Source organism: Parus major, chromosome 1, assembly GCF_001522545.3.
Source record: "Parus major isolate Abel chromosome 1, Parus_major1.1, whole genome shotgun sequence".
Taxonomy (NCBI): Eukaryota; Metazoa; Chordata; class Aves; order Passeriformes; family Paridae; genus Parus; species Parus major.
In genome coordinates this window covers 83,981,115-84,006,434 of record NC_031768.1, presented here as the reverse complement: position 1 = coordinate 84,006,434, position 25,320 = coordinate 83,981,115, and the positions used below count along the sequence as shown (strand labels likewise).

The following is a 25,320-nucleotide window of genomic DNA, read 5'->3' as shown; positions in this document are numbered from 1 at the left end:
CCTCTTCAATCAGTGTCAAAATAAAACAATAAGCAGAAATTTAAAGAGTCACATATAAAAGCCAGAACAATAGGGAAACAGAGAGTAATCTATATAAATCTAAAGCCATGGAGAGAGGTGAAAAAAAGCTGAGGACATCAAGAAAAAAATACATGTCTTGAAAAAAACCCCACGGAACAATAGAACTTTTTTTTAAGTGAAACCTAGCAAAATGAGCAGCAATATTAACAGAGATAGGGAAATTGCTAACAATGTTGTAGTAAAGACTAAAGTGTTCAGCAAGAATTTTTGTTCTAGTTTTTGAAAATAACTACAATAATGCAATAATTTCACAGGAAATAAGTTTTTTTCCAGTCCATTAATAAACAGGGATTATACTGAACTACATCTATTTAAGGACAAACATTTTTAAATCTGCAGGCTCATTTAACTTGTATCCAGTAAAGATGAAGGAAGAATCTGACTCACTGATTAATACTGAACCAGCTACCAAGAAATTGGAACAAGATTAATGTTCTACAAATATTTAAGAAGGGAAAAAGATAGGATGCAAGTCACTTGGTTTGGGCAGTCTGATATCTATTACAGACAAAATAACGGAAAACATAGAATTGAACTGATAGAGAATAAAGGAAGTGAATGTATGGTATCTCAGGCCAACCATATTGCTTTTCTGAAAAACAGATCTTAAGAAACAATTACTCATTCTTTGACAAGATTACAGTTTAGTAAGACATTTGATTTAATTTGATGTGATTAAACAAACAAGCATTTTTCAAGGGTATAAAGACATGCATACATGTATTTAAAAATGAACTGAAAGGCATTAAAATTATCATTGCTAGTGAATAACCATCACATGCTACAATTTCTTGTGAAGTTCAACAACTGATAGTTGGTCTGAAATTATTCAACATTTGCATCAGTGCTATGTAAGTAAATATAAAATCATGGATCCCTAAACATGTAGATGACTCAAATATGTCAAGTGAAAAATACAATGATGAGGGCAGAACAGAAAAACAGAAGAGCAGAGCAGTAATTAAATTTGAAGGATTCAAACAAAAAGTGCCAATGGTCAGCCTATATGCTTTGGATAATGGACTGCAAGCTGTGTCCATGAGATGGGACACTGGCACCTGGAAAGCAGAGAGGGCACATGACTTAAGGAGTAAGCACAGGAAGATGTTGTTCAACAATATCCTAATGTTCTTTGTACAGTTCAGAAAGACCTAAGATGCTTACACATATAAGTTGGGAAAAAGCCAGCTGAAGTAGGTATGTGACTTGCCTATGTAAAACGGGTAGAGTAAGTAGCTAGAGTTTGCTGGGTGTCAATGTGCAAAGAGGTCAGTCTGCATGATGTGACAGTTTATGGATTGTAATCTCTTGAAAAATGAGAAAAGAGTTTTAAATGAAAATTATGGGAAACTCTGAATTAGCTAAGAAAATATGTAAACTTGACTAGTATATTCATCACTGTAGACTCTGAAGAAGTACTAACCACTTTGCAAAGCAAACATTTTGCTGCCATGTTCAGAGCATATTGTCACCTACATTTTATTACTTCCCAGTTTCCACAGATTGGGCAAGTCTGGAAAAAATTAGCAGGACTGCAATATCTTCTACTCTACTTTTCCAGTAACATTTTCTTGCAGCAGTATCTCTCCTTTGACTCCAGAAAGGGAAATGAAGCTGGTGAAGGGTCTAGAGAGTAAGTCCTATGAAAAGTGGCTGAGGGAGCTGGGGGTGTTTATACTGAAGAAAAGGAGACTCAAATGGGGACCTTATTGCTCTTTTCAGCCACCTGAAAGGAGCTTGTAGCCAGGTGGAGGTCAGCTTGTTCATCCAGGCAACAAGTGACAGGACAAGAAGACACAGTCTCAAGCTGTGACAGAGGAGGAATTTCTTCATGGAAAGGGTTGTTAAGCATTGGAATAGACTGCCCAGGGAGCTGGTGGAGTCACCATGCTTGGAGATGCTCAAGAACCAACTTGATGTGACACCTTATGCTGTAGTTTATTTGTCATATTCCATCGAAGGTTGGACATGATGATATTAGGGGTCTTTTCCAGCCTAAGTGATTCTGTGATTCTTTCAAAAGCATATCCATCATGGTGTATTGCTCTAATCATAACACTTTTAATGTCAGGTTACAGATCTTACTCAGATTGAAACAGTGAATGTTCTTTAATGGAGTTTCTATGGCTAAGTTTTTAACACCTATCTGAATGAATTGATCTCCAGAAGAATAACTTTAAAGTGGCATCTTGTACCTTTATCACCTTTATTTTAAAATACAATAATAGATAAATCATTTGTACTTCCTTCACTCTGAATTATAAAGCTAAGAGTAGTTGCTACCCAAACATACACTGGAAAATTCAAAATAAAGATGCACACAATCACTTAATAATGCAAAGAGCTCTTGTTGACTTTTCAGGTGATAGAAAATAAAAGACCTACGTTATAATTCATACACCATGGACTTAAAGCTGCAGCAAAAGACAACAAAACAAGCTGATATAAGACTGAATGTAACCCATTGTGGTTTTAATTTACACAGAATCCTAGAATGCTTTGGGCTGGAAGGGACCCCCCCAAAAAAGAAGGTAATCTAGTTCCAAGCCCCCTGCTATGGGCAGAGACACCTTCCACTAGACCAGGTTGCTCAAAGCCCCATCCAGCCTGGCCTTGACCTCTTCTAGGGAGAAGATGGTCTAGGAACCCAGGCCACTTTTCACAGTGAAAAATTTCTTTCCAGTATCTACCTAAACTTACTCTCTTTCAGTTTAAGGCCATTGATTTAATTTTGTGTCTTTCTTGTTTCTCTGGTAATTACTCCCCACGTGTGCATGCATCTCGAGAGGGAGGTGGGGCAATGCCAGTAAAGAGGTGGGGCTGAAGCACTTGAGTCGTTATTTCATTATGGATCTGGCCAGGGAAAGTTTATTTTGCCAGATTCCCTGAGGCAGCTTTCCTGACCTCACTGCTACTCACCAGCCTCTTGAAAACTTTACACATAGCAGCTGCCCTTGCTGGTTCTCTAACATAGTGAAGCGTAACTGAGGTGAACAGAGTCCTGTGACCTTCACATCTCTCTGCTACAGAACAAAAAATGCAAAAAGATTTCTGCAACTCCATACATTTTTGAGCACTCAGACAGAAGCTGAAGCTGATAGCATCTCTCCATCAACTATTTGATTTTGAGACTATTTTCATGCATTAGTCTTTCTGAGAAAATTTACAGGGGCAAAATTTGAGGCACAACAAGAAAAAGGATCATTCAAAACTGGATTGAAGGGCTAACATCTGTAATGATTTACATTTTATCTTCAGTCAGGTCAACTTCCACAATCAGGAATTTACAAAAATATATGCAGATTTTTCCAGCTCCTGTTGCAGACACTGGGCCCAATGCCACTGACTCTTGACTGCATATGAACTAGTGCTGAAGGAAATGGAGTTGCTGCAGTTTAAGGGCAGCATGTGCATGAGAAGAATAAGGCCCGTGTTTCCTAAGTTTCAGGGGTATGAAAAGAAGAGCTAGATGTCATCTAAACTGTCCTGCTTAGAAAGGGAGTGGCACTAACCCTCTTGCCCCACCCATGTTGGTCTGCATTTGGTACAGTAAGAGCCAGCTTTAACAGAAAAAAAACAAAACCCCACATATTCAAGTTCTACTATACAGGAAAAAAATGGTAGTGCTGGCACGTGATGACAGTCCCCTCTCATCCAGTGTCCTGGAATGTTGTTTCATAAACATTTATAATATTCAAAATATATCACTGGTAATACTAAAGCACCTTTTAGACTGACATTTTTATTGATTAAGGGTAAAATTAAGTAAATGAGTTTGCAGTTACTGAGCGAAGAGATTACAGTGATTCTGTGAAGATGTGAAAGAATCAAGAAAGAACCTCAAAGCTCTGTTTGAGGTAACAGATTGACTTCATAACATAAAGGCTTTGCTAGAACAGATTGTTTAGCTCCCATTTCTGCCTTTTATCAAAGACAAGATGGAAATAGAAAACATTCAAAGATTTTGATTTACAATCCTTGTAAATCAAAAGAACAAATGACAACAGTAGCAAAATAGAACTTAATCTGGGATCAGAAAAGAAATATTAAAGCAGAAAGTGAAAGTAGCCTGTTGGCAGGGTAATAAATTGTTTTATATTTTAACATGAATAAAAACCTTAATATCAAGGTATAAATGTAGGATTAATAGATATTAATCAAGTTTAATAATTAAGCATTAGCAACTTTACCTATTGATCTCTTACCATGTAAACACTATGGTAATTGGTACACTATACATCCATTGCAAACTAATTAGATTTCTAAAAGCTTTGGAGAGCAGCTTTAAATTGGGTTTTCTCCATAGCATCAAAGAATCGTGGACAAACTGAGCTAAAGTTAGCTTTCAGGGTGATTTTTAGACAATAAAAAAGAAAGACACTTTATAAAACACATCATAGTCCTAGCACACTTTTACTGTCAAAGCATTTTGCCTGCAGCAAGCAACACTGTTCTTCAAGTGAAGCTGCATCTGTACAGAGTTCAAATGAACACAGAGCTGAAAAGTAGAGAGCTCTGACTTCAATAAAAAGGAATGACTGTTTTGGCTTCATAATATATTTTCCAGCCATAGCTTTAATCTAAATCAAATGCCCCTCTTTCTTGCTGTTCATGCAACGCAACCGCAGCATATGCTTAAGTATAGGAAAATTGCAAGTGCCTAACAACATCAAATTGTACTTCCATCTCGTCTGGAATCTACATCAGGCAGAGGATAATAACTTCTGTTTAAACAGGCAGAAACTATTCTCCATCACTAATTAATTCACAAACTGTTCCACAGACCTAGCCAAACAGCTGCTGGGCATGGAGATCTGGACAATCAAACAGGTATTTTCTGTTTCTAAACTTCCTCCCAAGCAGTACAGCAATGTCAGAGACTCTTTACAATGCTCTGCTAGCAGGTCTGGCATCTACAAGGTACAGGAACTGCTGGCAAAGTATTAGCATAGCAACACACCTCATGGGATTCTCTCTGCCATTAGCATCTTGCTAGAAATTAGCCCTCCAAGGCAGAACTCAATGCTATACAGATTCCATCAAATCTCAGCAAAAGCCATAAAATTTTTTCTTGTCTAGCTGTCTATTGAATGGACATTCCTAAAATGGGGAGTTCAATTTTAAAAAGTCAGGGACTCCTGGAATAGCAAATTTGCAGGGCAGTTCTGAGCTCCTCAGAGGCGTTTGATTTCAATTGGCTCCATCACTTTAACGCTGCAGCTCTGATGTGCCCCTGCTTTTCTCCTTGGTGTTCTCAGCCCAAGAGACAAGCTTCTGTGGAGCTCATGGGATATGCATAAGCTGTGTGTGTGCAAAACACTGATGGGCACTGTCGCCACTGCTTTAGTGTGGTGTCTGACTATTTGAAAAGGGGGCAACAAGTCAATCAAAAGCTGGTTAATTCAAATGAAAACCAGCTACTGGTGTTTAATACACTCTGTTATATTTTGTTTGTCATTATCTCTCCAGACCAGTGACTCAGTCCTGTAAAACCTTCACCTTGATCACAATGTTGACATATGACAGCAACCATTCAGCTGCCATGGATTTATGTCTCCTCTCCTCATTTTGAAACAGCCCAGCAAGATAAATGAACCTCAGACTGTAAATGCCATAAAGATTTACATGAAATAATAGAAACTCTGCCTTTTAGCCTCATACAAATGATTTAGCAAGTTCTCCAGGTGAATTTCAAAAAGGAACTGGCTCCAGCAAAAAACTTCAGAAATGACCAGTGCTTTGTTGTTTCCATGCAGCTCTGCCTGCCTCAGATGGGCACCCACCATAGTTGTGTCTGAGCACCTGTCCCACTGAAAATACTATCCACAGCAGAGTCTCTTCTGTGTGTCTTGAGCTCCACACTTCTACAGAGAGGTAAGGCCTGCAGTGGGCAGTTTTTAATATTTAAACAGAGGACTGTGACATGCCTGATGCTGTAAGGAACATCCTGAAAGCCTAGATATCACTATCAAGTATTTCCATTATCCAACCAGAGTACAAAAAACAGATTAAATGCCAAGCTGCTACTATGGGACCCAACCTAAAGTCCATTCACTTAAATAGGAACCTTTCCAATGACTACAATTTGCTCTGGAGGATGAAAATGGTCATTAAAAGATAACTTTTGTGGTTATTTTAACTAACAAGAGTAGATGGAAAGCAGTCAAGTTCCCAATACTCATAGACTGTTACAGAGACTAGACCTTATACTCATGATTAAGTTATCCCTTACCACTCAGATTATCCCCATGGCACTGAAAAGAGCAAGGATTGCTTACATAAGAAAAGGTATCTGTACGAAAATGCAACTATGCAAATATTGGGGGTGGGGACCCCAAATTGGAGGCAAAAGAGTAATTTGTTTGCAAACAGACCAGGTTACTTAGAATAATAAACAAATTCCTGTTAAGAATTACATAGTTCATATCAAAATGCAAAACGTCTCAGTTTAACTTAGTGGAAGTACAAACATTTTGACTCCTTCATTCATTTCTTTTCTTTTGGGTTAGGTGATACAATTCTCATCTGCAACTTGACAGGATGTAAAAAATAATTACAAATGAAAAGGTTATTCATAATTTTTAAATGAGTTAATTAGTAAACCCTGCCAGAGTCACTCATTACAGTAATTAATAATTGATTATACTTGAAATTAAACACAATTTTTCATCAAAATCTAATTTAATATCTGCCTTTTTTCTCGTTGATTAGAACACGGGGTCTGGTACAGACAATCTTTGCTAAATATGTTTATGCTGAGCTGAACCACTGGATTTGATTTTTAATAATTGGTAGTTCCTTTAGAAATTAGTAATTATGACCCATAATTACAGTGGTTCAACCTGCTCAGCATTTCTGGCACCTTGCCAACCAACCGTGGTGTCTGGCCAATGCCAGTGCATTCACCTGAATTGAGAGGATAAAAAGGATGGGAGGGCACTCAATGGACCTTCCTTTGAACAATATTAACTGCAGTTTTAAGCAGGAGTGTGCTCTTTTGCGAACTCTGAGACAAGGTTCTGAGTTGGAGAGTGGCAAACCAAATTCCTCTCCATCTATCTACCAGCACACACCTCCTCCTCCAGAATGAGGTGAAATGACTCAGCTATGCTGAGCTGAAATGATTCTTCTCTGACACACTGAGATAATGTCCAAAGGAACCATGTTCAGGACATAAGGAGAATACCAGACAAATGAGAAAGTCGATTCCGAATGTACATAGCAAATGATGAAAACTGACTGCATATTTCATCAAATGGCTGCTGATTTAATGTTGGTTAATTAATCATCCCTGTTCCTCTTACAGGAGACATAAAAGTGACCAGAGTATGATGCAAGGCAGAAGTGGAAAAGTATCAGTCATTAAAGAAGTGTATATAAAAGGAACACAGTAAAAGCAATCCTTTGTGGTGGTGCTAATTATATTCATGTAAAATGAAAGCAAAATCTTTCGATCCAGACTAAGATTTGTAATTCTAACCACAACCTTTTATAGATCATTAGTGTACAGGAAGTCACAGCAAAATCAAAAAAGACTCATTTGTGTCATGAGAAATGGGCTTTTTTATCCATGATCACATCTAAAAGGGTCTGACAACTGGAGTTTGCACCATGCACAGTTGAACATAGAAGTCTAGGAATGGGCTTTTTTAAGACATTTATTAAACACATACCAAACAACTGAAGAAAAAGTAATGGTAACGTTCCAAAAACAGGCTTAAAGACACAATTTTTACTTCTAGGAGTTCAATTACTTTTGCAACATACACTAAGAATGCTGTTTTTGCAATGAACATTGACAAGCCTCATAAACCAAAGAAATTCAGATCGTGCACAGTTTCAGAAAAATCCACTGCTTTTCCACACAAGATGCAAATTTCACCAGCACTACCTACTCTAAAAAAGCTCTCGTGAACCACAATTTCAACCTAGTCCTTCTCCATCCTCCTGGTCACCCTGAGAACTCCAATTTAATTGCTTAAGTGTCACTGAAATGGGTGTGTCACCAAATAATAGAATTCAATCACATTTTTGTGGATCAGGATCTTGGTTCTGACCCTGTCCCACCAAAGTCAACACTGGGATGTTACTGGGATTGGGACATGGACTTCACCACCTGTTTTAATGGGATGCTTAGAGAAAACCTGGTGATTTTGCCTCACTCCAGGTACACTTTAGTCTGCAGAATGTAAACAGTCCATGATACTGAAGGGAGTACAACTCCCTCATATGACTCATGTTTTACGAAGCCCTTCTGGCTTTATGACAGGTGTTAAGCTCCCTACCACAACACTGCAACACAAACAAGTCAGCAGATGCCTTATTTCCCCATCACTTTCCACCACAGTCTTGACCCACTGTTTTCCAAACATTATCAGTACAGGAGGGTTTGTAGAGAAATAAAACAAAAAGAAGAAAAACAAACAGCAACAAGCTTACCTATGAAATAGGCCAGCAGGATCACCAGCGTGACTGAGATGACAATGGCACTCAGAGCAGCACATTTCCAGTTACAGTACTTATAGGGTTTCTTCAGGTTAAAGGCAGGCCTAGAAAAGGTACTTCTGGGAAGGGGCCTAGGGGGAGGTGAGTACACAGTGCTGGACGTCAGGGGATATCCCGGCGACGTTGTACAAAAAAGGGGAGAAGTGCCTCCAGGTTTGAACAGGAAGTGCCTGAGGGAAGAAAGACCAACAGCAAGTGACTCCTCACACAAATCGATGCTGAGGGAGACGTGGGGTGGGAGAATGGCGACTGTTGCCAGGACGAGGAAAGCAGCTCCACACAATGCTGGCTACGGACATGGACGGCATGCACAAAAGAGAAGAATAAAAATCAAAGGCAAGTCACACAGAGTAAAAGAAAACAAAACCGAAAAAAAAGAAAAAATCACAGTGCCAACAATGCCACAGAGAACTCTTCAAGGGCAGGAGTCCCCTCTGTGGAAGAGCTGGCGTTAGAGTGAGATGAAAACCCCAAGCACAGCTAGGACAGACTGGTGGCACGGGCAGAACTGGGAGCCTGCTCGCACTCCCACAGAAATGCCCTACGGAGGCTGAAGAGGAGCGGAGGTCAGATTAAAGAAGGGAGAGCGTTTATCAATTTATTGATCACTGCATGAGAGCGTTTTTTGTGTGGCATCGGTGAATGGAGATGGGGAAAAAGAGCTTAAGCCATTCCGTAGCACCCAAATTGTCACAGAGGGGAATATTCACACTGTCCCCATCCAGCAAATTTAAGTGTCAGACAATGGCACGGCTAAAAGCATCAAAGTCCTGTGTATTGCCAGTGGGGAGAGGCACCTGCTTCCACAGAGCAGTGCAGAGCACCTTGGATTGAAGCCTACCTTTTAAAAAGTGTGAATTACTGTCAAAGGCAACAGCATTTCCTGTCCAGTGACACATTGGGAGGCACCGTATTTTGCCCATTATGACAAATGCAGCCTGAGAGCCAGCCCGTGAGCACCTCGGGTGAGACTCATGGAAGTCAGCATGAAAATAACACACTGAAGCCCATGAGTTTCTGAAATGAAATGTCCCAATGGAATTTCTGTCCATGGGAATACTAAATGAAAAATCTGATTTTGGTGGGACATCATGCTGTAAAAGGCATTCAAATTCTGGGAATGAAACCTGGGAAATGGAGTGGACTAGTCTACCACCATGCTTCTGTAAAACAAAAACGCAGCTTGTGAGGACTGAGAAACAGCTCCAAGGCCCTTTGCACATTCTGCCATGGCTTATGGGGCCAGATTTGCAGCCAGAGTAAATGCAATCAGCATGGATTCATGGGAGTCAGTCAAGCTAATACCAGATGAAGAGGTGACTCTATTTTCCCCATGAAGTTACTTGTGCTCACTGGGGGAAATGTCACACTCAGAAACATCACAGTGCAGAAAAGCCACCAATTCATGCAGTAAAATGAAACACATAATTATCCAAAATAGGTGTGTGTAATACTATAGCCATGGTTCTATTGGTACTCTAAACATGACTGCTGAGCATTAGAGAAAGATCCTTTATTTCTACTAATGCTCTACATAAAAAGAAAAATAAAAAAAAAAATACAGTAAGTCAGATACTATCCTGGTTTTGAAAAGTATTTATTTAGATAGAGATCTATCTGTTCTGAGCAAAGAGGCACCTGCAGTCCTCAAGTACACCAATATGCCCTTGTGTGAATGATGGCTACCAAATTATGAGCTGCCAACACAAGAGTCAAGTTTTGGCACCATGTATTAAGTTAAAAGTCCATTATAACTGAAAAGTTAAGTGATCAAAATTTGTGTAAAGATGCCAGAATGGGTGGTTAAGTCAAACTCCAAGGCTTGGCTTACATACACCACTAGTAATCACTTGTCAGATAAGGTATGTGGAAGACATCAGTTTAACAATGAAGTATCAGGCTGTCAGCACAATAGAAGTTTCAGATTTTTATGAAAATTAAATTAATTTTAGTTAATATGGGAGTTGAAATTGCTGTAGGTGCTTCTTACAAATGAAATTACTTTCAAAACAATAAGAGGATAAAAAGCAAATGGCATGCAGTGGTTCACAAGCATATTAATGAGTTTTCCATCAATATGTACAGGACACAATGCTCCAAGCCCCAGAAATTAATTTCTTAAAGCCATATTGGAAGAGATCAGCAATGGCGTTGCCCTTAAACATCACTGATATGACCAAATGCTTTCATGCAAGGATCATAATGACTGTACAGTAAACAGGAAGACCACATAAGTGTCACATACCCATCATTGTAAGCACCGTCATGTCGGGAGGAGGTGAGAATGTCCATCTCAATGAGGTTGTCCTGCAATGTCTCTAGGAATGTCTGCTTTGCTATGTTTCTACATACATATGGAAACATGAATGAAGCCAGTGAGTCATGCATATATGAAGTGTGATCTTATAAACCACAATGGTTATAGTGCAGTTGTGTATGGAATTAGAATGATGAACCATATATTTATATGTATAAGATGCTACACATATACATATATAGCTTTTAAAAATGTTCACTTCTTTATATATACACTATATATATGCATATACACACATATAAGCACACACGCCCATGTGCATGTATCGAAAAAGTTGATGTCTTTGTTCATTGCACATTATTTATTGCCAGTGACACACAAAACCTTCCAAACTCCTGGACCCAAAGAACCAAATTTCAGTCCAGCCCAGCTGTAATCTGGTTACACTCCTGCATCTGTGTTATTTTAACTCGGAAAAGGCACAGCACAGTATCTATATCCCACTGTGGCAAGAACCTTGGTAGCACTCTTGCATCTAACTTTCTCATGGATTTCCAGCAAAAATCTGCCACTCCTTTACTTTTTGGATTAGAAAACTTCTTAGTTTCCAGTTTGATTAATATATTTTCCTCTGTGGAATAAATAACTCACTATATAGGGTAAAATGTAAATTTTAAAAATGTAAATTTTGCTCAATATGAATATTCCAAATGCAAGTCTGTTGGTGATAAGCAGATAGAAGCTAGAAACAGGTTAAGCTGTAACCCAAATTCCAACACCAGAGTATTGGATATAATCTGGATAATACAGGCAATAAGCAAGATACTTAGGGCCTGCACATGCAAATGCTTGGGACTGACCCTGCACACAGCAGCAGCATTTTGTAGTTTTTGTCCTTCCGGCATGTTCTTTTATGAGTCACATTTTGACCTAAAAATGCTAAATTGTTTTGTACTTTTTGAGGAGAATAGCAGGAACATAAAGAATTAACTCAGAGACACAGCTGGGAACAAACTGTGTCTTTCTCACCTTTGGGCTTGTTTCTCAAGACCTGGCAAAAGAACATTCTTCCCATGTTTTTTAAAACAAAATACAGTTCTGATTTTGCCCATGTCTGTTTTCAGCATCAAAACTGAATCTAAGCCTGAAAGTGAATAAACCCCCTGGCAAAAACTAGTAAAAGAAACATAACAGCACTGTGGCACTTTATCACTTATGCAGGATTAAGAGCCTAGAGGGTGTAAGTGACATGAACTCAAGCAAGAATCCTGTCAAAGAAACTGGATTCAGGTAACATGCTAAACCTAGAGAAACCAGCCCTGTCACATTATACAAACCTTGATACTGTTTCTTCTAAAATGTTCTCAAACCTAATTTGCATTTCTACTTCCTCCTCTTCCTGCTGCTAATGCCAGCACTTGTTTAGCTCAGCTCCCTGCTTTTGCAGGCCTTTGGGCTGCTTTGACAGAACAGATCTACTCCTTGATCTGAATGAAAGTGAAGTGACTCCTATTCATAGCTTTGGAGTAAAGTGGATCAACATGCATGAGCTGTGTGCCATACCACTTGAGACATCAATCCATCCCCAAGTGTTTGCAGCTTCCTCACATTCCCTGGGAATGCAGGAAAGATTGGATGTTGAGTTCAATGCAAAAAGAAGCAGCATATGTGCATGCACTGAGCATTTAATGGATAAGAGGCAAGGCACCTAGCAATGCACCAATCAATCAATAAAAGTTCATTGGTAGATAAAATCCATGTCAAATTGGTTCTGTGGATTTCAGTTGTGGATTGTCAATGAAACAGAAGAGGGGAGGGTTACATAATCTCAAAATGTATGCATTTGTAACACAGAGGTCGCTGGGTCACCTGAGGGACTGATGTGTGACTGTCCTCCTTATGCACAGAGTCTGCGCCCTTGGAGACTACCTGTAAACTGCTGGCTAGTTACAAAACACTTTCCTTTCTCATTAGCAGCAGTGGTGGCAGAAATCTGACCATACATGATTACCACGTGAAATTTCCTCGGAGTGGAAGTCTCCTGAAAACTGTTGGTTTGTCAGCTAAACATCCATTTAGTTGGCATATATTTGCTCCCACAAGGTCAAATGTAAAGGAAAAGAAAGGAGGCCACAGAAGAAAGAAGACTGAAGAATAAATATGGGGGGAACTCACTTACCTGTCAGGAGTGCCTGCTGAGCAAAGATCTTCTCATCACAACCTTGATAATATATGGCTTTTAAAGCAACAAAAAAGGGAGCAGACAGGAAAAGAAAGAGGAGAAAGGAGAAACAGAGAAAAGGGAGTAAAGGGAAACTAATGAAAACGAGGGAGAGAAGAGGAGGGGCTCTTCCTCTTGCAATATACAAAATTCTCAGATATGCTTATCCTGTCAGCTGTATATTTGCGCTGCACCTCTCTGCTTGCCTTTGCATTATGATTTGGACACTTCCAGGCAGTGACAAACCAGTCTGAATTCCTGGTTCTGAAAACTGTCTGGAGTCCATGGCAGTCAAAATCAAGCCACTTCAAACTCTGGTTAAATTCTGTAACTGCAGGCAAATTCCACAGCTTGTGACAATCCTTGTTTAAAAGATGTTCTCTCTCTCTTGACTAATATGGGATTAAAAGAAACCAATGGAAATATAATTCCATTTTCAACATGAGATTACTATACTCTCCTAACTTCAGAAGCCTTTACTCCTGAATTAATGTCTCTTGGCCAGGATTTATATTTCTACATATTGGACATTTTATTCTCTTAGGTGATGGTCTTTTTGTTTGGTTCTAAAAATCTTTGCAGTGGAGAAGATGGGGAAGATCAGTCTCATGAAAGAGGCTGAATTGAGCATCCAAGTTTGCTAAACAACTCTGAAGCCTGGTCTTTTATGTCTACACAATTCCCACTGAAGGAAATGGAAGATCTCTGTGTGAAGGAAGAGCTGTCAGTGGAGATTAGTCACAGATATACTGATCATCTATGCAGCTCAGCCTTCTCTCTTTATGGCACTATTATAACACATTTTATTTTCTTAATGTTGTATAAGTGAAGGAACAGTCAGTAGTGTTCATTTGCTGCTGGCACAAAATTACATATTTTCCAACATGCTTGTTGTCAAAAGGAACACTGTGAAAAATTACACCATTTCAATCAGTGTGGCAAAAGCCTCACCATCAGTCTTGAAATGTCCTGTTTTCTACCAAATTAATAAAATGTTTAGACAGAGGACCAGGTACAAATGTGACTGATCTGTGATGCTAGAGTGAAATCATCAAATGATGCAGAAAGAGCTCTTCATGCAGATGGACCTCCAACTGCCAGTCTGATTAACAGCAATAATGTGACCGATCCAACCTGCAACAAGAGCAGTCTGCTTCAGATCTTGAAAAATTTTCATCCACAATAATTTCACAGAGAAGAAATGAGGACTGCTTTTAAGGTTTTGCACTACTGAAATAGTGTATCATCTCTTCTACAAAGAATTCACCACCTGGCTAGGAAAAGGCACAGGGCTTCCTTCAAAATTATAGAGGATTATCACAAAAGATCTGCAGGAGTAGGGCCTAAGTATTTTTTAATGTAATTTTAATAAGAAGCATCACATAAAACTCAAAGCTTTGGTATTTGTGCTTGAGAATTACTAACACAATATAATTACTGAAACTGTTGCCAAATCATACTTGTATTACTTGCTTATAATTTTGTCTTAATCCTTTGGATCCAGCTTCTTAGTTGAGTCTTTTTAATCAAGAAGTCACAGAGAAATTAATTATCTTTAAATATCACAAAATGTGATATTGAGGTTGTTTTGGAAGCTTCAAAGGGCCAGCAGATATAGCTCATTCTCAAAAAGATGTGCTCATTTTTCTTAGCAGGAGTTGGCAAAACTGGGTACAATTTGTCCCATGATACAGCTACAGCTGCTGCTTCTCTCAATGGGATTCCTGCAGGCAGCGATGTGACAAATTTGGGCTCTGTCTCATTTTCAGTTATTAAATGATTTTTTGCAATCTAAAATCTTGTTGGTTTGAGAAGGTTAGACAAAGGAAGAACAAAGACAGTTGGGCAAGTGCACCATGTTTTAGGCTTGGAAGACTTCTCTGCAGACTGAAAATACATTGTGTATGGGAGCTAACGACTTCAGCATCCCCAGTGGCTGCCCAGTGCAAAGGGAATGGTGAAGCAAAACCTCTGGAGGAAGCAACTGGGACCGTAAGTAGATGCACTCACCCCCAGATAGGAGGACTAATGTGAAGTGAGTGTGAGAGCTCTCTTTTCCAGAGCCTACACAGAACCTGAACAAAGCTATGAACTAGAACGACTTGGTACACCCTTGTCACACCGTTCAGGCATCGCATAGGTGGAAAAGAATTTGAGAGCTAAACGGAAAGACCATTAAATGACTGCTGCTGGGCTATCCAGTGTTTCCTGCTTGCTGGAGCAATGTTGAAAAAGGCAGAGCTGACCTTTCCTCATTAGGTGAAACAAGATCAACATTTCTTGAATTATGTACTACAAAAGTACTCCTTGATGAGGCACAGCTACAGGGCTAAATCTTTTCAATATACTGACTTTTAAAATAGGATATTGATTTATCCTACCACATAGGAAGAAAAGACATTAAAGGAAAATAAAAGGAAGAAAACCAAGAACATTTTAATCTATGATCCTGATTCCAATTTTAAATGAGGAAAAAAACCTTATGAGCAGCTGTTAAAGACAACATTTTTAGTTTATGAAAGAAGAGCAATTTCCTCTTCTCCTAGTCCAAATAAAAAGACACAAGGAATAATAAATACAACGCAAAATGCATAAGTCAAACACCAGTTCACAAACTAGGTGGTTGGCTATGCAGATGTGTGTATTTTCCATAGCATCCTGAGCAGACACAGTCAGAACACTGCAAGTGCTAAAGAAAGTGACCTACCTTGTCTCCAGTGGGATGTTACTGTTGAGTAACCAGTTGTCCTGAGCATGGGCTGGCTCTTGAGTAGTGGCTGGTTGTTCTCCAGAGAGAGAGTGGTCTGTAGGAGCTGGGCTGGGGTTGCTGCGTGGAGTGAAGTTCCCTCTGTTCAGGGAATTGATGGAGGCCGCGTGATGCTGATTTGGGGTGTGAGCATGGGATATTGGAGGTGGTGGAGTTCGAAGTCTTGAATGATTTTGAATATTTGGAGGATGATCTAAAATGTAAGTAAAATACTTTTAAGGTTCATGATTTGAGTAGTTCCATACTGTGTTCATTTATGTGCAGACAGGCTGGGGTGAAGGCTGGGGTGCCACACATCCTAAATGAAACTCAAAAGGGTAACACAGCCTTGTTCCATATGTTCTAGTGACACAGCATTGATCCCTGAACCAGATGGAAAAATAGTTCAGTCTCATGCACAAAAGGTATGAAAGTTTAAAGCACTGCATAAAGGCTGTCCTGACAGCCAAGCTAACTTCAATGAACAACTGCAGGTTGCAAACTGCAATCTATCTGTGGCACTGATTTGTGATAAAGAATGAAAAATACAACCAGTCTGGATAGATAACACGTTAGAGGCAGTTTATGATGGATATACAGCTCCCAGAGAAGTTTGTTCTGTCCATTTTGCCCAAGAACTTTCAATAGTTAAGTCAACAAAACTGAGAATACATTTAATCATAGACTGGGTTTAGGGAAAGCCTAAAAGCATGTCAGGGTTATCCAATTTAACAAAATCCAATAGTTTGTACTATTAGAAATGTACTCAAACTGAGTAAAAAATGCATGTGGCATAAAATCTGAGGTGTCAAGAAAATGAAACAACTTACAGTGAAGAAAGATGTAAAGATCAGTGATATGGCTACTTTGAGTAAAACCCAAAGTATTTCTTAGCCAAGAGACTGAAGACAAATACCTAGGAAAGATGAAACTAGTGCTGATTATATCTGTATTTTTACTTTTTTTAGGTAACCATAAAGTATTTTTTAATGTTTTGTTGGAAATGAAGAAAACTAAAGTATTTTATGAAACTGGATGTAGATTGATAGTTCAGCACAGCATATGAGAAACAGGACACATATATCTCTCTGCTTTTAGTGGGCTCATGCTCAAAAGTCATTAATACTGTGCACTGGAACAGATTGCCCAGAGGTCATGGAGTCTCCCTCACTGGAGATATTTGAGAACTGCCTGGATACAATCGTGTGCAATGTGCTCTGGGATGATCCTGCTGCAGCAGGAAGTTTGGACCAGGTGACCCACTACGGTCTGTTCCAACCTCACCCATTCTGTGATTCTGTAACACACAATACTTTTGTGATGCCTTATATGAAAAGAATGCCTATCCTATCAATCTAATACTTACTTGACTTCTATATCATGAGACATTAACACCCATTTATTCTCTAATTAGAGACCTCAGAACTGAACGAACTGTATGTACTTGTAAATTACAGTGAGTGGTATCAGACATTTAATGATATTGTTGAAATTTGGATTAGGACTTGGATGTAGTAGAGCAACAGAAAAAGCATTCACAGCATCTCTGTAGGTTCTCAGATGGTTAAACACATTAGATAAAATATGGACATATGTGAGGGGCATCCTGCCCCTCCTCACCCTGTGTTGATGCACACTGCCTCATCATTAACTATGGCTGGTATGCCAGAACCTTATGGTGCTTGAGGTGGTCTAGCACAAAAAAAAAAAGTGTTAATTAAAGGAGTGCCATTATTCTGACTGAACATATATTTACCTCTGGCTTTGTCAGGTTAAACATGCAAACAGGTGTATTTATTCCACAGGGAGAACTGAGTGGTTTTAGGGTCCCAATCCATTTTACCCTAAACCCCCAGAACGGTCAGACACATGCCTACTGGTCTCTCTCTATTTTATGTCAGTACAACAGAAAACAGCAAGTGCAAAAAGAGGTCTACACTGGTCATCTACATTTGGACAGACAGACAGACTTTTCATGGGAATCTAAGGAACAATAAAAAATCTGACTTAGCAAAGCTCAACCAAACTTAAAAAAGCCCTATAATGCCAATAATATTGGCCTCTGACTTTCACATCAGCCAGCAAATTAAAGGGAAGACCAATGAGCATAGGCAAGAAATATCAGAACTAAACCAGGTCTGACATCAACTCTGCAAGACAATGTGAATTGAAGTGTCCAACCATTCTTGGACTGGATGTTACTGGGGACTGTTTAGTTGAAGTCCTGACTATTGAGGCAATAAAAACAACAGTGAAGGAATTCAACTCCTGGTTTAGTTTAATTAATAACTCTTCCCCTACTCAACAGACAGGAATCAAGATAGGAACAGTGGATTAAATCCAGTTGAGGGAGATGAACACATATAGAGGGTTTCCAACTTTTAGGGCTGTCAGTCTATCACCATACAGTAAGAACTTAATTCAGCTCAGAGAAAATGACTTGTTTATTCAGGAGAAACATCCCAGAGGTTTCCAAGACCATTCAAGTTTCCAGCATAGCTCATGCCTGAGATGAATATTCCGCAATCTACAAAGGAGCTAAATGGGTGGATCTTGGAATAAGCAATAGGCCTGTGAAGTTCTGCTATTGGCTGACTTTTCCTTCTGGAGGCACCATTTTCACATTGTGAGTCAGAGCCTATTTTCAAAGATCTGTTATGTAAATTCCAATTTACACCATATTATTACAGACACATTGCAGATGCTATTATGGATAATGCTTTTGAATCAAGTAAAAATGTGTTATTTTCATTCTCTGTTTTCATATCCTCCGTGATTTCTTTGCTAAGTAAAGACAGCACATCTATCTTACTCTGCTCTATGTGATTTTTCACAGGATTTTATAGCTTGCATTTCATTTTTTCTGACATTTAGGTGGCTTTTCCTTCCAGAATGTTTTTTATTTCATTCATATACAAATTCTGAACACTTATGTCATATCTGAGCACTATGGAATTTAATATACCTTGACTAGAATTAGTAATTATTTCCCTTGCCTTATGACACTTTTTTTACAATTGTCTTCTTCTCAAATTAAGGAGCATTAGAAATAAGGTATAGACAAATGCACAAGCCAGGAAATCTTCCTATTGAAAATTACTGCAGCTGTGCAGGATTTTCTTTACGCAAAAAAAACCTGCTAAGGTTCTTACTCTCTGCTGTGACCAAACCTCCTGGGGGGTTTGCAATGGATCATGAATGCCAACCAAAGAAAAGAAAACAACAACACCAAACCCCCCACAACAACAACAACAACAAATATTCCTTGATTTCCTAAAATTTCAACTGTCCCATTATTTGGATATGCTTGGAAGTGTTCAAGGACAGGCTGAATGGAGCTTTGATCAACCCAGTCTAGTAAAAGTTGTCCCTGCCCATGGCAGGGAGTTGGAGCTAAAGGGTCTTTAAGGTTCCTTCCAACCCAAACCTGTGATTCTATGATTATTAACTAGACCCACAATGTTTGAGTGATATAAATGGTGTGGCTGTATTTCCCCACAGGCAGGAGAACTTAATGCTGGCTGTAGCAGCTCTCTTACATCATGTACGTGCGTAAGTCTTACACAGCAGGAAGATGCTGCATCTTCCATTGTCTATTATATAGAATTTAATTTTTACAGAATTGTATTTTTATAGATCCCATCGTGTAGGTGGGATACAGGAGAAGTTCGATACAGCTCTCTACATCTATCAGCAAGCCTTTACTGGGACAACAACACAGAAATTCAGAAGACTTTATAGAAGAGCAGGTCACCGTTGCCAGTGCACAAATTGTACAAGATTCCCCAAGACCTTTCTTAACCAAGTATAAGATAGCTAAATCTGACTATCTGTAAGTTATCTTTGTTTACTCCAAAAGAGAGAATTTTCAACATTTTTCTTCTTGCAATTTTCCTCTTTGGTTTCTAAAAAGACACAGACTTCATCATTCCCTCTCTACTTGTTGTTAGAATGAAAAACTTGACATAAGCTACTCAGAGGGACCAGCTGAGCTAACAAAATACCAAGGAATAAAACATACACCTTGTAAAACACCTCTCTCCCCATCCATCCAAATTTCTAATAGTCTCAGAGTCAAGTAAAACAGTTTAAGGGTTAATTTGTGCCTTGAAGGGAGAACAGAAGAAACCTGTCAATAGCAAAGGACTCTCATACTCAAGTTCTGGTCTTAGACACCAGGTGCCAATGAAAGAGCATCCCAGAGATAAAGTTCAACATTTCTAGAAGACAGGCTGGCAACTGTGGAAGTCTAAATAGCCAGAACTTAACAAGCTCCTCATAAGCTTCATTTTCTCTAATGGGTATCCAAAGTGTATCTAACATGTGTGTATTCAAATGTAAAGAAACTTTGGAAATCTGAATACAAAAAAAACCAGATAGAAATCAAGCTGCTTTTATGTTGGGTTTTCTGTGCATTTTTTTTACTTGTTTTCTAACATTAAAATGTCATTGAGAAACACTGGCTTGGTAACCACAGATAAGGCAGAGCTGAAAATTAATACAGTTAATGAAGCTTGTACTTGGTACATATTAGAGAGCCTTGACAGAAGGCTGTGAATGAAGAGCTGAATAAATGTGAACCATAAAAAATTACCAATGAGGAGCTAGTATGACAAAATTTCAATAAAAGGTCTGAACCTCATGTTCCTTTTCTCTCCCTTAATCTTTAATGAGTAGCACTGTTTTGAAATTAGTCTATGTAACAATTACACTTTCTGATTCATTAGGTTTTGGCATTGTGTTCAGGGTAAATGGTCTAACCTCTGAGTGAAAAATACATTCTCATTTTTTTTCCAGCTTATTCTGTTCCTCCACACATTTGTCATTTGTACGTCTGCTCACATTCAGACAGACTGATGCCTAACTAGTGTCTGGATTAGGTACCGGAAATATTTCTCTTTACTCACTGTATATATTGCCAGGTGGAATGAATCACTCCCTGCTCCCCTGAACTTTAACTCCACAGTAGCTGTGATGACGAACTTGCTAGTCTAACTGGGCAATTGTGCTTGTGGCCACTCACAAGGAAAAACACCCCCAGCCCCTATCCTGCCACTCCTTGCAGAGGAAACAATTTTTTTAAAACAATGTACTCTGCATTCGATTGACAGAACAGCAAAGAACCTTGCTTCAGCTACAGGACCCACTTCAATCTGCTGCAGATGTACACTCACTGCACTTGCACCAGCCAGATGAAATCACCTTCACAGAGCTCCCTGTCCTGTTGGGTGCCACTGGGTATGGGAGCTGGGGTGCTTCTCTCCTGAATCTGATGAAGTACTGAAGGTCAGGTGGACTAGAGAAAAACTCAGCTGTGTCTTTTCCATCACCTTTGTAGGGGGCACAGGGAGTTTGCCATTTAAAGTGAAACTGCTTGCCAGAAACAGGTTCCCTCTTGGACACATGCTAAGCCAATGATGATGTCTCCAAAAAGAAAAGTGAGCAGAATATTTAACACCCAATTTGGCAGATAATGGAAAAATATTAAGAGGAAAATCAAAGTGGGAGGAGCTGCCTGCTTGGAGGGTACCTTGGTGGCTTTAGCCACAGCCAGGATGAATTGCAGACCCAGTTTTTCTTCTATCTGCAGACAATCCAGCGGAACGTACAACATCTAGACTGAGCTGAAGCAGTGTGCAAAGGTACCTCTTTTGTACCAAGCTGGTCCATCCCATGGCTGGCACAGATATTCTGCAAGCTGAAGGAGAATTTCCTCCTTCAAGGAGAAATGTCAAGGAATGTCTGACAACAGCATCTGTCTCCATGGAACAGCCCAGTGAGGAAGCCGTAACACAGGAGGGTGAAAAGAGACGGAGTGAAATAGGTCACACAGAAGTCAGATGATTTATCTGAGCAGAGATAAAGTGTTTTCAGAAGTGTCTTCCCTCACTAACACTTAAAAACTAGAATCAGCGTTACAACTTGAGTGACTGTATCTCTTCTTAAGACGTAATTCAGTAATCCACTGAATTTCACTTAAGACTAGCTTCTCCTACTATCAAGTGGAGTGTTTTCAACAGACTGTGAAACACATCTTTTCTAGTAGAAACATCTTGTGTCCCTGGTTTTCAAAATGACACTGAAACATAAAAGGAAAGCCAAGTGCTGATGTATAATCTCCATTAAGTAGCAAAACAACAATAGGACAGCTACCTTGATGCTTTTTCTTCTGTTTTATTTTAAGTAACAGAATAATAGGGAGCTGCTGTTCCACTAAGGACTCTCACCAGAGAAAAGCACAGTTCTCGTCATCCAGTTAGAATCATCAGTGTCTGTGTCCTGGTTCTAGAGAGTATTCTGGTTCAGAGTCTTTTTTAAGCTGAACTCCTTGAGTTTCAATCTTCACGGCCTTGTATCTCACCCATACTTTATGGTTCCATGTGCATAATCACACAACCAGCTGTGAATGACTAAAGCCTAAAGAAGACTCTTCCTATGAAGCTTTGGTAGAATCTTTTGTTCAGAGAAGTCCACAAACATTGGAAACTACTTACTCGAAGAACATCAGCTATACAGATGTAAATACTTTTTAGTATCTATCTAAATGAGCAACTTCGACATTGAATTTGCAATAGTATGTGCTACACAGAGTGAGCACCAAAAAAAGCTGCAGAATATAAAACCTACAGTGTATTTTCATGACAACACTACTCAGTTCCCTATTAATGTCACCAGACACTGTCTATAGCTATTTTAGATATTGCTAGTAAAGCTACATGTATCAGGACCAGTGCAGAAAGACTTTGCAATTATCAAAATCTAAACTTGACTTCCAGAAGCATATCATGTGTAAAAAAGGCAATAATTCTTCATCTCACAAATTGACCATAACAAGTAGCAAGTGGAAATGGGGGACCTCAAAATCAGGCAGCAGATAAAATGGCACTTTATTACTTACTGACAAGACAAGACTTTATACACTTCATTCTGAAACATTACAGGTCATAGCTGTACTTAAGAACCTTCTTTTGTTTAGATAATTACATCAAAAATTAGGCCCATTTAGATGCTATCTGTGCATGTGTAAGATGAGTTGCAACTCCCCTTCAGCTGCACAGATCAACACTTCACTGGCTTTGCTGTTTATAGGAAACCATGGGTGCACCAAATCAAGTCCAAAAAGGCCATCTCCTCTGTATTTTGTTCATCAAATGTGTGCATTACATGCAAACTTTCCTCTCAAGTGCCAAAGTGCCTTTGCAAAAGCAAGATATTGACTTCTGGGTTTGAAATCAATTTTTTGTTTGATGCTGGGCTGTCAAGCTCTGCCTGTACATAGTCAGCAGGAGCTCTGGGTGGTTGTTTTTTCATCAGTATGCATCTGACTGGATTGAATGCCCTACAAGTAATGGTTTTAAAAAGGTCCAGGTCACCATCAAAGGATGATATGCAGACTTTTAACTCATGATGTTCATTACTCAATAAAAGGGAGTCACAATCTAATAAAATCAAGGCAGAGTATTACTGTTTAGCCTCTGACAGTTTATGAAGAATCATTGTCTTTAGCACACAGGAGAGTGGAAAAAAATCCAGAGTATGTGACTGACTGTAAATTCAAAGAACATGTAAGTTGTGAAATAATTTATGGGAAACACAGAAAAATAGCTTCTACAGTGCCCAGCTAAGCAAATTTTCCTGCAGCCCTGGAGACTAAATTTTCTGCTGGACTTACTGTAAAGGAACATCTTTAACTACTCTGATACCACACACTAGAGGCAATAGTAGCCTTTGAAGTCTCAAGCTGTTGAACTTCTGGCCTTTCTGGTCTAAGCATATAAACAAACAAATAAACAATGCTTCATTAGAGCTCCTTGCCTCTCAGAAATGCCCCAAACATAAAATCTGACCATGAGGCTCACCACTCAGGTGAGATGCTGCAGTCAGCCAGACTGTGCTCTCAGTCCCTTAGGTCTGCGTTCTCATGTTTGGAAACCCATAACTGCTACTCTCCTAATTCTCATGAGGATGCTCAAGTGAGTTTGCTGTGCCATTCCTCATGTTTCCATATTGCATATGAACCCTAAAACTCATTTGTAGTCACCCATGATATCCCAGTAGCTGTGGTTTAGCCAACTATGCCACTTAGATGATTGCTAATCTCCTGTCCGAAGCGTCCAACTTGCACAGACTTGGCAAAAGTGGCTGGGTGCCATCCCTCATGCATAAAAGGACTGGAGAAATGGAAAAAAAAAAAATCTGATTTTCTGTCCCCTCCACTGCACATTTAAGAATCACAACTGTTATTACACCTAAGATTGTTCTTGAAAGGAATGTAGTGCATTTCTTTGATGTCTGCCGTTTACTGACTTGAAGCACCAAGAAAATCTTTGATACAGAGTTTCTCTCCATACATTCTCCCCTGTGTCTGTTTTATTTTTTTATGATCCTTTCATACAGTAATATATGGAGAAATATATATATATATTTGAAACAGATAACCACCCAGTTCACCCTTGTCCAAACCAGACATGATTACCTGTATAGTTACACAAGCAAATTTCTGAATTGTTTGTGTAAAGCAGTTCCTGAAACAAAAGTACTTTAGCAAAATGTGCCTCTGGCTGCTGTAATAACAAATAAACTCAGGATTTTGCCAGTACAGCTCTCAGATATTGTTGTGTTTTTTTGTTTTTTTCATATAGCTGTATTAGAAAAAGCTTTGAAATATAGACCTGATCTTTGTCCGTTTCTCCATAAAAATAAAATGAACAGTCTCTATTTTGCTTACTCCCTTCAAAAATCTTATCTAAACTGCAGTGCTGTTGTGACTTAGTTGTACACAAACAGACAGAACTGACAGATCCCCAGCTCCATCAGCAAAGCTGACTGTTAATAGCAGCTGTGGAAATAACCTGGTTTATGCAATTTTACAATGTTGTTAGCCATGAAAATCCAGAGCCCATCCTTTTGCAAATATGAAGCACACAAGTTCTGTGCAGTTTGACCATGTGTCAGGACCACATATGTGGTCACAGTGATCAGGGTGAAAGATTAATATCCTGCAAAAAAACTTTTACAAATTTGCTGTATTCAGTATTAACTTGCAAGCTTTGGATCTGGATTCCTACCTCAAATGGCACGTAAATCCCAGAGCCACCAGAGAGCTGCATGGCACAAACATCTGAGGTAGGGTTTTGTCCCTTTCTTTTTCATTTATATGTTACACAGGCTTGTGAATGACTAAGTCTCTGGAAACACACAATTCCATTATTTCACAGCAAAGTGCTTATGGAATGCAATATGATGTGATCCAGCACAATGCTAACAAGCACTAATGATTCTAATTACTCAGTCTTGAGAAAGAAATGGGGAGATTTTGTGTTGGCAGCAACTGAAACAAACTAATTCAAGTCTTTGCTGGCAAATTAGAGATTTTTTTTCATGACTTTGGATCAACTTCTTTGCATGCTGCCCCCCAGATGCTACCAAACAGAGGCACTGCACAGTACAGAACTAGTTCTTCAGTTTTTCCTTTTTTACCCACTCTTGCCCCCATCCTCTTTTTAATTC

At 39.1% G+C, this 25,320-nt stretch overlaps 1 protein-coding gene across 7 annotated transcripts in view; it reads right to left on the bottom strand.

Annotated features, from left to right (window-relative positions):
* The window catches only part of TENM4 (teneurin transmembrane protein 4), a 591,710-nt gene that overhangs the window by 191,524 nt on the left and 374,866 nt on the right, over window positions 1-25,320 (bottom strand). For 5 of the 7 annotated variants that reach the window (XM_015638720.3, XM_015638758.3, XM_015638767.3 and 2 more), the window contains 3 exons: window positions 15,772-16,024; window positions 10,832-10,930; window positions 8,521-8,756 (listed from right to left, as the gene is read on the bottom strand). In XM_015638720.3, the coding sequence (XP_015494206.1) occupies window positions 8,521-8,756; window positions 10,832-10,930; window positions 15,772-16,024 (588 nt within the window). The remainder of the gene's footprint in view (window positions 1-8,520; window positions 8,757-10,831; window positions 10,931-15,771; window positions 16,025-25,320) is intronic. The other 2 variants (XM_015638785.3, XM_015638826.3) reach the window with 1 other exon arrangement.